At 58.5% G+C, this 12,976-nt stretch overlaps 4 protein-coding genes across 4 annotated transcripts; 2 read left to right on the plus strand and 2 right to left on the minus strand.

Moving 5' to 3' along the window:
- Positions 1 to 1,577, plus strand: LY79DRAFT_670538 (prolyl 4-hydroxylase; the record flags this gene model as incomplete). Its single annotated transcript, XM_060563792.1, has 2 exons — positions 1 to 301; positions 379 to 1,577. 2 exons carry the CDS (start codon positions 1 to 3, stop codon positions 1,575 to 1,577), a joined length of 1,500 nt encoding a protein of 499 aa, XP_060413050.1.
- Positions 1,578 to 3,710: 2,133 nt separating this feature from the next.
- LY79DRAFT_517538 (major facilitator superfamily transporter) lies at positions 3,711 to 5,901 on the plus strand (the record flags this gene model as incomplete). The annotated part of the gene is made up of 8 exons (XM_060554947.1): positions 3,711 to 3,872; positions 3,937 to 4,206; positions 4,292 to 4,417; positions 4,543 to 4,558; positions 4,624 to 4,865; positions 4,973 to 5,333; positions 5,414 to 5,473; positions 5,603 to 5,901. 8 exons carry the CDS (start codon positions 3,711 to 3,713, stop codon positions 5,899 to 5,901), a joined length of 1,536 nt encoding a protein of 511 aa, XP_060413051.1.
- Positions 5,902 to 8,337: 2,436 nt separating this feature from the next.
- On the minus strand, positions 8,338 to 9,629 carry LY79DRAFT_591016 (kinase-like domain-containing protein; the record flags this gene model as incomplete). Its single annotated transcript, XM_060561223.1, is given in 5 exon segments — positions 8,338 to 8,584; positions 8,685 to 8,959; positions 8,969 to 9,108; positions 9,199 to 9,303; positions 9,365 to 9,629. Coding segments are annotated over 5 exon segments (1,032 nt in total).
- A 717-nt stretch (positions 9,630 to 10,346) lies between these two features.
- On the minus strand, positions 10,347 to 11,366 carry LY79DRAFT_670540 (dihydrodipicolinate synthase; the record flags this gene model as incomplete). Its single annotated transcript, XM_060563793.1, has 1 exon — positions 10,347 to 11,366. The coding sequence occupies one exon, from the start codon at positions 11,364 to 11,366 to the stop codon at positions 10,347 to 10,349; it is 1,020 nt and encodes a 339-aa protein (XP_060413053.1).
- Positions 11,367 to 12,976: the final 1,610 nt, after the last annotated feature.

The raw sequence follows: 12,976 nt of genomic DNA on the forward strand, positions 1-12,976 counted from the left end.
ATGACGAAGTCCAAGGCGAAGAAGCGCAAACAGACTGCGCAGACCGAATTGCCGCGCAAGGCCCCCAAAACGGCCACGAGCACAGCAATCACCCCTCCCGACAGTAGTGACGACAATGCTGCGGCACTCGAACCCAAGAGCATCCAAACGGTCATATCGGACGAGGAGCTCGACATCGCGGTTGAGACTCTAAACACGCTGGCGAAGTACCCGAACTTGATCAAGTCAAAGCAGTGCAGAGACCTCCGGGTTGCCGTCTACGAGTTCCGCCAGAACTGTGCCAGCGGTCTCAACAATGCGCGTATGTGCCGTCCCCTCGAGGCCCCGTGGTCTCCTTGAGCCCTTGGCGAAACAAACACTAACGGATGCGTCTTCCAGCGGGCACGAACCTCGGACTGACGGCTCGAATTACGGGCGCCCTTGCCGACGCGAAGTACGATGACGCGCGGGTCTTGCTCGCCGAGATGAGGATTCGCGGCCAAGAACCAAAGCTGGGAGCATTGTGTCGCTGGGTGCGAGACCTTGACGTCATTAGCGGCCTGTCAACTATGCCGGAAGGCGAAGGCGACGGAGTCGTTTTCCAACGCAGCGAAAGGGACAAGCAGCGCTTGCTAACCCTCGATGCCGTGCTGCGTGCCTGCGGCCACTCAGATAGCAACCCCAAGGCGATGCCATTGCCTCTCTCTTCCACACCAGGCATCGCTCTGCAAGAGACGTGGGACCTTCGCCCATCCGCACCGCCGCAACAGGTATACGCTTCGGTTCTCGACAAGACCATCTTCGAGTCGGCACCGCAAGACCTTGCTGCGTCCCTCCGTGTGATCGAACGCACGAGCGGCCCTCTACGCAAGCCGCCAAATCATCACGACGCCCTGCTCTACACTTCTGCTCCGAACACGATCCCGCTCACAGCAGAGCGTCGGCCGGCCACGTTACATTCTCACCCTGTCGTGCCTGGGCTCAGCCTCTTGAAAGATGTGCTTTCCGCCGACGAGTGCAAGGCCATCATCGCCGCGGGCGAAACCGTCAACTTCCTCCCTGACGCGCCGCTGCGCGAGGATGGAGACATCAGCATCCTCGCTCACAACTTCTACTGGGTCGTCGACACTGCCTTCCACGACGCTCTGTGGGCGCGAGTGTCGTCTTTCGTTCCTGCTTCCGTCGGCGGGCGTGCGGTCCGCGGCCTCAACCGTCGTTTCCGCGTCTACCGCTACGTCCCTGGCGCCGAGTACCGCGCGCACATTGACGGGGCTTGGCCCCCGTCGGGTATCCTTCCCGACGACACGTACGTGTACGACGCCTCGCCCGAAGGCAAGGCGCAGAGCTCGCTCTTTACGTTTTTGATCTACTTGAACGACGAGTTCGAGGGCGGCGAAACGACTTACTTCCTCCCAGGCGCACGCGAGGGGACGCTCAACGCGTACCCCGTCCGCCCCGTCATGGGCGGGGTCGCGATGTTCCCGCATGGAGATGCCAGGGATGCGCCGTTGCACGAGGGCACTGGGGTTCGGAAGGGAGCCAAGTATGTGATCAGGACGGAGGTTGAGTACGACGTTAAACCTTCCGAGGAGGCGTAGATAACGTGCTTTCAACAATGCTGTCATTATGTCGACGCTCCCAAGGCATCTCATCCCCACGTGCTGGCTTTGGCAGTCAGTCTAGAGGCGGAAAGACTCGCAGCCGGTTTTGCTCATATGATTATGATGCTAGCAGTCGCATGTCGCGCTGCGCCATGCCATCCCATGTCATGCCATCTCATGCCAGGTCACAAATGTGCAGCGTGCTGGAGATGCATTTGGCCTGGTGGATAGAGTCGGTGGCTAGTTGGTCTACTTCCCCGAAGCCAGAACTTTGTCTGGAGGTGCTGGTGCAACTCTGGCGTCAGTCGTGCATACGACATGATTGTACATGCCGCAGTCTTGCGTCGGCGAAACGATGTCTACCAGGCGCCGGAATAGGGATTCCACAGAGAGGGGGCGACGTCCAATCCGGGAGCTTGGGCAAGGCGATGCTCGAATATGAGCCTACTACGGCTGGCAGTGTTGGACACGAGCCGTGTTGCCCGGCACAAATAGCTAAGCTCGCGAACCGCGGATCAGCGCGGCGGCTCTACGAAGTCGGCAGTCGAAAAAACGAAAGTCAGCCAGTGATTCATCACACTGAGCCGGACAGTCATTGGAGGACCAGCAAGCAGCGAGGAGTGCGAGCTTCAGACTTTGTGTTGGCCCGTATCTTGGGCCAAGCCAATTGGTGCGAGAAGGCGAGAGAAGGGCGGACACCCGAGCCAGTCTCGCGACGAAGAAGAGTAGGAGAGGCCACGGTTCTGTAGGAGAAAATTGTAGGTCTACCGTACAAACAGTGAAGTACAAAAACAAAAGGTAAAAAAAAAAAAAAAAAAAAAAAAAAAGACTGGCAACCAATGCAGGGGGTTATGTCCGTCTGCGGGCTCTCGGGTACACCCACTCTGCTTGGGGAGGACGGGCATGTCAGACCAGACCCGGCGCTAAAGAGCCCAATCAGTACAATCTCGGATGTCATTCTTATGGAGCATATTTCGCTTTGTACGGGACATTGGCGGGTTGGTCGCCTTGGCCGCATCGGGCCGGGCTCCGAGGCAGGTTTTTGGCCCATTGACCGTCCGGGGAGGGTGGCCGCGAGCCAGCCGGAAGATAACGAACGAACGAATCTCTTGGTACGAACTGCGCGACGGCCCGGAGTCTCTTACTTGCTTTTGCGGCTCTCGGTCAGGCCGGCCGTCGACGGCGGCAGCCCTGGAAAGTACCTCGCACCAATTAATCAACCACAAAGTACTTTGACACACACACAATAACAGCAACAACAAAAACAATGCAACTCGCAATGGGTGGTTGGGGGTGAGTGGGGGGTCTCGGCATGGGGTTGGTTGGTTGGTTGGTTCGCTGCGGAAAAGGTCCGCCAAGACGGCTAGAGAAATGCTTGAAAAATAAAAGGAAAAGGAAAAAAAAAGCTTAGCACACCGGGCCGCTCTTACTAGAAGCTTCCCCCAATCGGCGGCTATGGGGCAGCAAATCGACCGCTTTGCTTCGGCATACGAAGTACCTGTAGGTAAACAAAACTAGTAGGTGTTTCTCGGACAGAATGCAACGGGTTTATTTTGAAGGAACAAGTCTTGTAAATCGTGCAGGTGTGCTGTTAGTGCTGCTCTACTGCACGGCCAACGCCCATGTCTCCTGCCGCATTACCCATGGTGTTATCAGCACAAGCCTTGCACCGCGAAAGCAGCCAGACAGACAGACCAACGGGTTGCAGCATGAGGCAATCAACCGACCAAAGGCGCCGGGGATAGGCTTGTCAGTGTGTGATAAATGATAAACCAAGCTCGATCCGATCTGGGTATACTAGTTACCTACACCATGTAAAGGTAGGGTAGATGACCGGACCCCCCCCGACTGGCAAGCTCGCTCAGATCATTCCTCCCTTTCCTGCCCCCCACGCTCTTCATCCTCCTCTGCCGCTCCGAATGGGCCCGTGATCGTCCGAACTAATAAATACCTTTGGTGTCCCGATTCCCCTCACACACGCCCGTGCTTCAGCCAACATTGTTTAAACCCTTCGCGACGGCTCGCGACCAGCTTGGCGACACGTCCTTGCTTCATCTAACCCCCCCCCTCCCCCCTCCCTCACCAAGCCGCGCGACCTGCTTGCTCTGCCCTCGTCGCTCGTCGCCCGCCATGTTTAACCTTGCAAGGAAGAAGTCGCCCGAGTCCGAGGCGGCAGCTCGCGAGACCGTCGCCGCCGCCGACGCCGCACCGCCGCCCAAGCCGTTCCGCACGGCCATCGTCCCTGTCATCGCGTGCGGCGCCGGTCTGTTCTCCGACGGATACATCAACAACGTAAGCGCCCATCGCCCGGGAGAAGAAGCTCGGCGGCTGAGCTGATGCGGCAACTGCTGTGCAGGTCATCGGGTCCGTCACCACGGTCCTCGCGCTCCAGTACGGCGACCTCTACAAGACGTCCAACGCGAAAAAGTACGTCGGCGACATCGCCTTCGCCGGCACCGTCGTCGGCCAGCTGGCCTTTGGCTGGCTCGCCGACCACTGGTCGCGCACCAACTCGCTGCTCGTCTCCACCATCATCCTGCTCGTCTTCACCGCCCTCGCCGCCGGCTCCTACTACAAGGGCGAGCCCGTCGGCATGTTCAACATGCTGGCCGCCTGGCGCTTCTTCGTAAGCGATGCCCCCCCTCCTTGCTGCCCCCATCCCCGTCGAGAATCTCTCTGGCTAACCGTGGTCCCTCCCCGGCGACGAACAGGTCGGCATTGGCATTGGAGGCGAGTACCCGGCGGGCAGCGTCGGCGCCGCCGAGTCCACGGGCGAGCTCAAGTCGGGCTCGAGGAACCTTTGGTTCATCATGTTCACCAACACGATGATTGACTGGGTAAGATTGGAGAGAGAGAAAAACTGTGCAATCCCGCTCTCTCTCTCTCTCTCTCTCTCACGGGACTCTTTTTTTTTTTTTCTTTTTCTGTCATTTTTGCTAACATGATCATGCGTGCGGCGCAGGGTTTCGTCATTGGCGGTTCGTCCCCATATCCATTGCTTCCAAGGCGCGTTAGCGGAACCGAACTGACATTCCCGACACAGCATTCGTACCGTACGTGGTCGCCGCCGCCTGCCGAAACGGGCACTACAGCACCATCTGGCGCACCAGCCTGGGCATCGGCGTCGTCTTCCCCATGTTCCTCTTCGTCCTCCGCCTCTTCGTGAAGGAGCCCGAGGAGTTCACCAAGAACTCGATGCGCTACGCCAAGACGCCGTACCTGCTGTCCCTCAAGTTCTACGGCTGGCGTCTCTTCGTCGTCAGCTTGATCTGGTTCATCTACGATGTCAGTCTCCCTCACCCCCCCCCTCTTCCCACACTATCCCGAGTGACGACCGTCGCAACTCCCAAAAATGTGCATTGGAAGTGTGCTGACCGTCTCGTACTGCTCAGTTCTCGGCCTACTCTTTCGGCATCTATTCCTCTACGATCCTGAGCAACCTGTACGGCGACACGGCCCCGCTCACGACCGTCTTCGGCTGGAACACCGTCATCAACCTGTTCTACATCCCCGGCACCATGCTCGGCGCGCCCGCCTCCGACTGGCTTGGCCCGCGCTACGCCCTCGCCCTCGGCGTCTTCCTGCAGGCCGTGGTCGGCTTCATCATGGCGGGCGACTACTTCAACCTGTCGCAGCCCGGCATGGTCGGCGGCTTCGTCGTCGTTTACGGCATCTTCCTGGCCCTGGGCGAGTTCGGGCCCGGAAACAACATCGGCTTGTTGGCCGCCAAGACCTGCGCGACGGGTATCCGCGGTACGGAGCCTCCCTCTCCCCCCCACCCTTTTACCACGATGAAGGCCGTGGAAACGAACAATTCGCTGACAGGCGTACAGGAAAATATTACGGCGTCGCTGCGGCTATCGGCAAGATTGGCGCTTTCGTGGGCACCTGGGGTAAGTCTTTCTCCTGTGTTTGAAGGGAAAAGGGACCGGACGGGAGGCAAGGGTTTTTTTTTTTTTTTTTTTTTTTTTTTTTTTTTTTTTTTTTTTTTGATATGCTAACCACGTTCCCAACGCGCGCAGTGTTCCCGTACATCCAGGCAGCGGCGGGCGACAACGCCGTCGCCTCGGCGCAGTACCCGTTCTGGGTCTCGTCTTCCCTGTGCGTCCTGTCCGCCGCCCTGGCCCTGTTCTGCCTGCCGCACATCGGCCAGGACACCATCGCCCTCGAGGACGCCCGCTACCGCGCCTACCTCGAGGAGAACGGCTACGACACGCGCCAGCTGGGTCTCAAGAAGGGCGAGACCGTGGAGACCACCGAGGCCGTGTCTCCCGTAGAGGGCATCAACGAGACAACCAAGGAGGGTAAGACGGTGGACTAGGTGGGCTTGATGGGGATCGCCATGAAAATGGCAAAATGTTGCACGGGGTTGGTTGGTTGGTAGGCTGGTTGGTTGGTTGCGCAACGCGGGGGAGGGGGAGTGCAACGCAGGTGAATATGACGTTGACGAGGCCCGATGATCTGATGTGTGGTAATACAGAGGCAAGTCGGGTGATCGAGGGGCCCGTCTATCTCCTTGGGCATACGGGACGCCGAAGTAGCCCGCGTGCGTGTGAGCACGCATATATAACTATTAATGTTTCTTGGAAATATGCTCGATATAATTACCCGGCAAGGCAGATATTACTCGGTTTCAAATACTCACTAGATTTCGGCTGGTTTGGGCCGTTTCACGTAATCGCTCGACAAGAAGGAATTCCCGTCTTGCCAACCATCTTGACGCCGAGGTGTATACTGGCTCATGCGCGGCTTCTTCCCCAGCCACGTTGGGACTGTTCCTGTTGCCCTGTTTCCTTACCGCCACGTCGGGATGACCCATCTCTCATTGGTGTCGTCGGTTGCGTACGTGTAGACGCCGTAAGCAAGCTCGGCTGCGGCAGCAAACCCACTTCATATCCTCGAATGGGAGGCGCAACGAACGCATATGGACGGACCATTCGTCCGAAAAAGCATCAGCCCGTTCTCAAACGGTTACTCGGGCGCTTTCAACTCCTGAAGTCGAAGCCACCGTAAGCGTCTGCGCCGAACCGGCTTTGTCGTCACGGGTCCGTCCGTCTTACATTTTCCCCCCCAGACGTCATGTCATCCCCGGAACGAGAGTCCGAATCCTGCCGACGGCTTCGACCCCTCGGCGCAGATGATCACCTACATGTGCGGGGTGCATAGGGGACCACCACACACCCTTTTCCCACCGGCGCTAATCTCCAAGTTTGCTTGTCATGGAGATACGCGCGCGTACCATGTTGATGGAATTACACTACCTAGTTCCCCTCCCTCCGCCTCCTCGTGTCCTGCGTGCCTGCCTTGGAAAAGGACCATCCCTTCCCCCCTCCTTTCTCTCATGTTTGCAACCCTGCTGGTTGCGGACCTGCAAAAGGTTCTGCTTCTCTGCCTGTCTGGGCCTTCTGGCGACTCTCAGCCACCGGGGAAGTCTGACTGCGATGGTCTTCTGGGGTCTGGGGTTTCCATAAGCACCCCGGGGCGAGTGAGCAACGCCGATCTCCCTGTGCCCACACGTCCCCCTCCTCCCCTGGATATACCTGTGGAATGACAAACGATAATGAGTCTGTTTCCCACGGAACAAGTGTTGATATCGTCCGGTGCATTTTCCCTCCGTGCCGCGAGTGGCAAATGCCTAGATTTGGCGTATCACGGTGATCGCTCACAACCCGGCCAATGGGGGGGCCCGTTGCATTCGGCTGAGGGAAGCCCAGCTTATTATCCCACGGGAGAAAGAGTGCGTCGCCACCGGCTGCTTGTCGACAACTTTCGCCGGCATGATTGGCATGGAAGCAAGACTTTGTCGGCCCGACATCAGGGCCTCTTGGGGGGTGTAAGATCTATGGTATAGCGTGTGCGTGGGGGTCAGATCGTATGACACATCTGGTACACCTCGGCCGCCAGGCCTCAGTCAACACACACACACATACACAACTGCAGGCTCTCCAGAATGGTCCTTCGCACTTGCTGCTTTCCCGGATGCCGAACTCCAGCAGAACGCAACGTCGGAAGCTGCATGATCTGTGGCCAGCACCTGTGCCATAACCATGCAAAAGGCGACGGTCACAAATGCCCCCCATACGTCAGCGGAACCCTCCCTCAAACATGGTTGGCCAACGTAATAACTGAACTGTGTGCAGGACTGCGACTCAGATACATTCTATAGTGAATATTAAGTCGCAAAAAGACAGTATCTTGTGGCTATCTTGGCAAGGATACAGGTCGATGCTCTTGAAGCTGTAGTAAGCAAGGCTAGGAACAGCATCCCTTGCCGTATCCCCGCGCTCGCCGGTGACTTGGACCAGGGCACTCGAATCAAAATCGTCGAGCAGCAGTGCGGCGGCCAGGATTGTCACCTGGATGTCGTCTTCGATAACGGCGTCGCGTGGATCGCGAAGATACGCCTTTTGGAGCTGCTGCTGCTGCCTCCCCAGCCCCTGCAGGACTACGTTTTCCTGAGCGAGGTCGCGACTCTAAAGTTCCTCGCCCGGGGAAGTCAGGGGGGTTCGCCCAAAAGCCTTGGTTCGCAACACCGCAAGCACCAAGCGGGCCCTTCGCGTCGCTCGCAGCCGCCTATAAGACGATCATCCACCAGCATCTCCAGGCCATCTCCAACCAGGATATTGCAAGCCTTCCCATTAAAAATTACTTTGCCTTCTTGTACTGCCTCTCCGAGGTTCCGAAGCTGGCCGCGGCATCGGCCTCGCGCGAGGGGCCATCTTACCTCAAGCACGGCGGTGGGGGCGGGTATTTCGCCTCATGACATCTTCACTCCAGTCTCCAACTGAGGCAATACCCATTCGGTCATCCGCTCAGACCCAAGCACTTCCTCTACCGTCAATCGTTCCTCAGGTCGGGACTTGAGCATACCTCGCATCATATCAAGAATTGCACGCGTCTCCTCCTCCCCCAAAACCCCGGCCATCTCTCGTTTTTTTCTGCACTTTTGCACGAATTCATCAAAGGCCTTGTCGAGGGGAGGCCATGTCGAGGGGAGGCCATGCCTCACGAGGACCCGTGAGCCGGCGAGGTGCTCCTTCGTCTCTATCCCTTTCCGCTGCAATCAGTTGCTCCCAGTGTTTCTGCCAGTTTGAGGGGAAATACTGAGAACCGAGGACGTCAATTTGCTGAGCCGCAATGTCACCTTGTGTTTCTGACTCACTAAGGATGAACTCCATGCCCAGGATTTCCCATATGGCAGTTCCAAGGCTCCATATGTCTGATGGATACGATAGGGGCGCGTCGGGCTCAAAAAGTGCCTCTGATGCTGTCTTAGCACCGGGCGTATTGCAGTCCTTCCCGAGACGCTGTTCCGTGGCTGGTGCAAACGCCTCACCGAAGTCGTTGAGAACAAGGCCATGCGCGTCAGCTAGAGGGAACTCTTAGACCTTCTCCCCAAGATACAGGGGCACTACAGCGCGGGGAGGGATGTTAGGCGGGAGAGGGCTTCCATCCAGGCGACTAATGGGAACCGTCTCAGGCTCGCCAAATTCATTCCTGAACTGGTCGATTGAGAGTTGGTTAAATGCTGATGGAAGTTTACTAGCACGTTCCGAAGATGAATATCTTCAACTGGTTTAGTTTTGTTCGGCTGATTCATCGGATATCATAAACCAACCTCCATGGAAGAATCCACGACCGTGGACAAAGGCAACCGCCATCGTCAGTTTCGCAGCCGGCGCCCGGGCGACCTCGATGGGAAAGAGACGACTAAACGATGCTTCTTTGATTTTTCACCGCGCAGGAGCAACAAACAGTATAGCATGCGTGCGTCCCATTGGGACCCTGGATGTCAAGTTCATTCAAAATGCTTGGTATGGCGTCACTTGCATCGATAGCTACACGGGCAGCATATGATGTTGGCGTTGAGCGAGATAGGTCGCGTAGGATACGTGGCTCGCGTCGAGAGAGCGACGGACTGGAGACTCCAACTTTTATGGCGACATAGCGTTCTAGTCCATCATCGTGAGCAAGGCAGATGGTCGAGTAACCGCCGAATCCTAACTTGCCCACTATTCGGTATCGACCGTGGGGCAAGTCGTCGATCATGATGGGATGGATGATAGCCGCCTGGCTCGTACTTTTCCAGCCTCTCGACACCATCAATCCAATGTTACTTGATCGATTGGTCGGGCGACGTGGCTACAAATCGAGAGTAAGAACAAGCGCTACTAGTTATTGTTCTTTTGAAAAGAGAATAGTAAGAACGTCTGGCATCTTGGAAGCGGAACAGAGAATGACGAGGAAGCAACGAGAGTACTGTGCTACTTCTTGAACGTAGCATTGCTAGGGCGGAGTAGCTCGTTGACAGAATAATAGGAGCACAAGTGATTCCGCGAAGTGGTTGCAAAATGGTTGTTTACTCGACAACATGGTGCTCTGCAGGGATCTGTGGCGCATGGCTAGTCGGACGACGACACCGAAGCTGACCCCCCTCTCCCCCCCTCTCATTCTCTCTGCATCTTCCTCCCAATGCCAACAAGTTTTCTTTTGTCTTCCAATCCGGATTCTGCGTCGGAGAAACGAAGCAGATCCAATCCAAATCAAACTCCACCTCCGCATCATCTTTGGCCATCAGTTCCATGCCCGAGGAACCCGTTGTCGCATGCCACCCCCGGACTTTTGCCTCCCATCCATTATGCTCCCGCGCTCCCTTTGCCCCTGCAATGCATGTCCACCGTCACCTTACATCATACAGCAAACGTCACACCTCGCGCCTTCGGGAAGAACACACCCCAACGCGGGGCGCCGGAGTAGTTCCATCAATCAGTGTACGCCGCCGGCGCCGCTGACCGCCTCGGCCGCCGCCTCCTCCTCCAACCGCCTCTCGAGCTGGAGCAGCTCGCTCAGCCCCTCCACGATGCCCTTGAGCTCCTCGGGCGAGGGCGCGGCGCAGGGCTTCCGCGGCGCGCCGCCGTACTGCTCAAAGTGGCCCATGGCCGCCTTGACGCCCACGAAGCCCGTCCGGATGGCGACCCAGTCGCCCCTGGCCACGACGGCCTGCAGCCGGCGCGCCTCGGCGAGCTCGCCGCGGGACGCGAGCTCGACGATGCGCACGCACGCTCGCGGCGCGAGGTTGGCCAGCCCCGCGATGGTGCCGTGGCCGCCGACGACGTGGCCCTGCAGGATGAAGTCGGCGCTGCCGCCGGCGACGAAGAAGCCCGCGGGCGCGTCGTCGGCCACGCGCGCGAGCTTGCCCGTGTTGCCGCACGTCAGCTTGACGCCGACGACGTTGGGGTGCCGCGCGACGCGCGAGACGGCGTCCGACGACAGGTCCAGCCCGGACGCCGCCCCGGGGAAGTTGTAGACGAGCAGCGGGACGGGCGACGCGTCGGCGACGTCGTAGAAGTGCCGGACGACCCTGTCGTCGTCGAGCAGCGCGCCGTAGTAGCTGGGCGGCAGCACCAGCGCGTGCGTCGCGCCGCTCCTGCCGGCGTCCCGGCAGAGCTGGACGGTCTCGCGCGTCGACTGGGCCCCGCAGCCCGCGACGAGCGGGATCCGGACGTCGTGGCCCTCCTGGTGGATGGTGTCGGCGGCGCAGCGGATCATCGAGCTGCGCTCCTCCCTCGACAGGTGCACCGCCTCGCCGTTGGACCCGTGGACGACGATGCCCGCCACGCCCGCGTTGATGAGCCTGACGATGTGGCGCTCGAGCGTGTTGGTGTCTACCTCGTCCGACTCTGTGAAGAACGCCAAGGTGGGGACGTACACGCCGCCCGGGAGTCGGAGATGCTCCGCCTTGGGGGCGCCGTACTGGGACTCTTCCGCCGGTTGGAGAGTGGCCATGATGATGGCCGGGTCTTCTTGCGGTGACGTTGGTGCCGATGATGATGATGATGATGATGATGATGATGATGGCATGTGCTAAGGAAAGCCGTCGAAGCAGCGCGGATGCAGCGAGGCAGAGAGGATGTCAAGGAGGCCAACACAAGACGGGGGGGAGGTGATAAGCCGGGAACACTCTCGGTCTTATAAGCAGATAGACTTAGAGCAGCCCAACTAGGCTCGAACCCTCCTTGCCGCGCGAAGAGGAGGACGCGGCAAGAGACGCAAACTTTCTAGCCAGTTCCCGGGGTTCCCGTCATGTTCAGCATGCGGCTTTGCTGAGACTTGGCGGGCATCGGATGGTTAGGGCGGCAGGGCGGCGTGGGGGTGGCTACTTTGGCCACGCCCCGTTCTGACGCCTCCGAGCAAGCGGCTGGGTGCGTGGATCATGGAGTGTGTGTGTGTGTGTGTGTGTGTAAGTACAATGTACGTGTAAGTGTGGGTGGGCAGGCGCGCGTGTGTGTGTGTGTGTGTGTGTGGTTCTGCTAAGTCCAAAGCTGACATGCCAGGAAATTGAGTTTGCGGTGAGCCGAGTGGCATGGTGCATCACAAGGTGCAACGCCACTAGACGTGAAGGAGTCGGATCTTCTCCGCCATGCCGGTATTCGTCTCATTCTTGGGGCTGACTGGGCCGGCATCTCCCCAAACCCGGGGCTGTCCCGTCCAAGGGTTTTACCAACCGGCGTGGCACCAAGCAGCAAATGCCGTCGACGCTCTGGCTCCAACGTACATCAATAGTCGCGTGATCAAAAGAAAGGGGGAGGGGGGGGGGGGGGGGGGGCGCTGGAACCACTACGCGGCGAGGGGGGGGGAAGCCTCCGGCCCGGGAATAGATAACTTCGGAGCCGTGAGACTCAGCCGAGAACTCTGGGGTCTTGCCGGCGGTGTGACAGCCAATTGGTTCAAGACTGGAAGCGGACGGTGTTGATTCGACCTTAGTCCCGTCACCATGACCAGACTATTTCTGTCCCTGTCCCGTCTGTCTACTATGTACGGAGTAGACTCGGCAAACCCCGGAGTGACCCCCACGTACACCCGGACCCCCGGCCAAGTGCGTGCGGTGAACTAGCAGAAAGACTTTGCACATCACAGGGTCTTTTTGTGTGACCGTATTCCCTGGTACGAGCTCTCTCGCTACCCCTCAAAAGTTCCCCCCAAACACATCCGTGTTTTTGTCGTCCGGACAGTAGTATCTCGCCGGTCACAAACAAAAAAAAGAAACTGGCGAGGATGGTATCTATCGGTCTGACTTACTCTCAAAGTCGCGAATCACGACGCAGAGTCGAAATACCCCGTGGCTCGGCATTGGAGGCGTCCTCCCCCTCCCATCTCACCCCACGCCATTCTGCAAGTCCGTCGTCGCCACACGCGTTACGCAGACTACGACTCCCCCGCCTCATGCACCCGTCAAGTTAGCCCCCCGCCCCTCCTTGGACTGTCCTCCCATGAGGACAACGAATGAGAGGCAGATACAGCTCCCCCGCGCCAGAGTAATTATCTTGTTTGTCGGTGTAGAGCACGTCAGGTACGCGCTCGATTTCGGGCCTACCAAGACCCTGGCTCTGCTGCTG

Source organism: Colletotrichum navitas (genome assembly GCF_030913465.1).
Source record: "Colletotrichum navitas strain CBS 125086 chromosome Unknown LY79scaffold_38, whole genome shotgun sequence".
In the NCBI taxonomy this organism is placed as follows: domain Eukaryota; kingdom Fungi; phylum Ascomycota; class Sordariomycetes; order Glomerellales; family Glomerellaceae; genus Colletotrichum; species Colletotrichum navitas.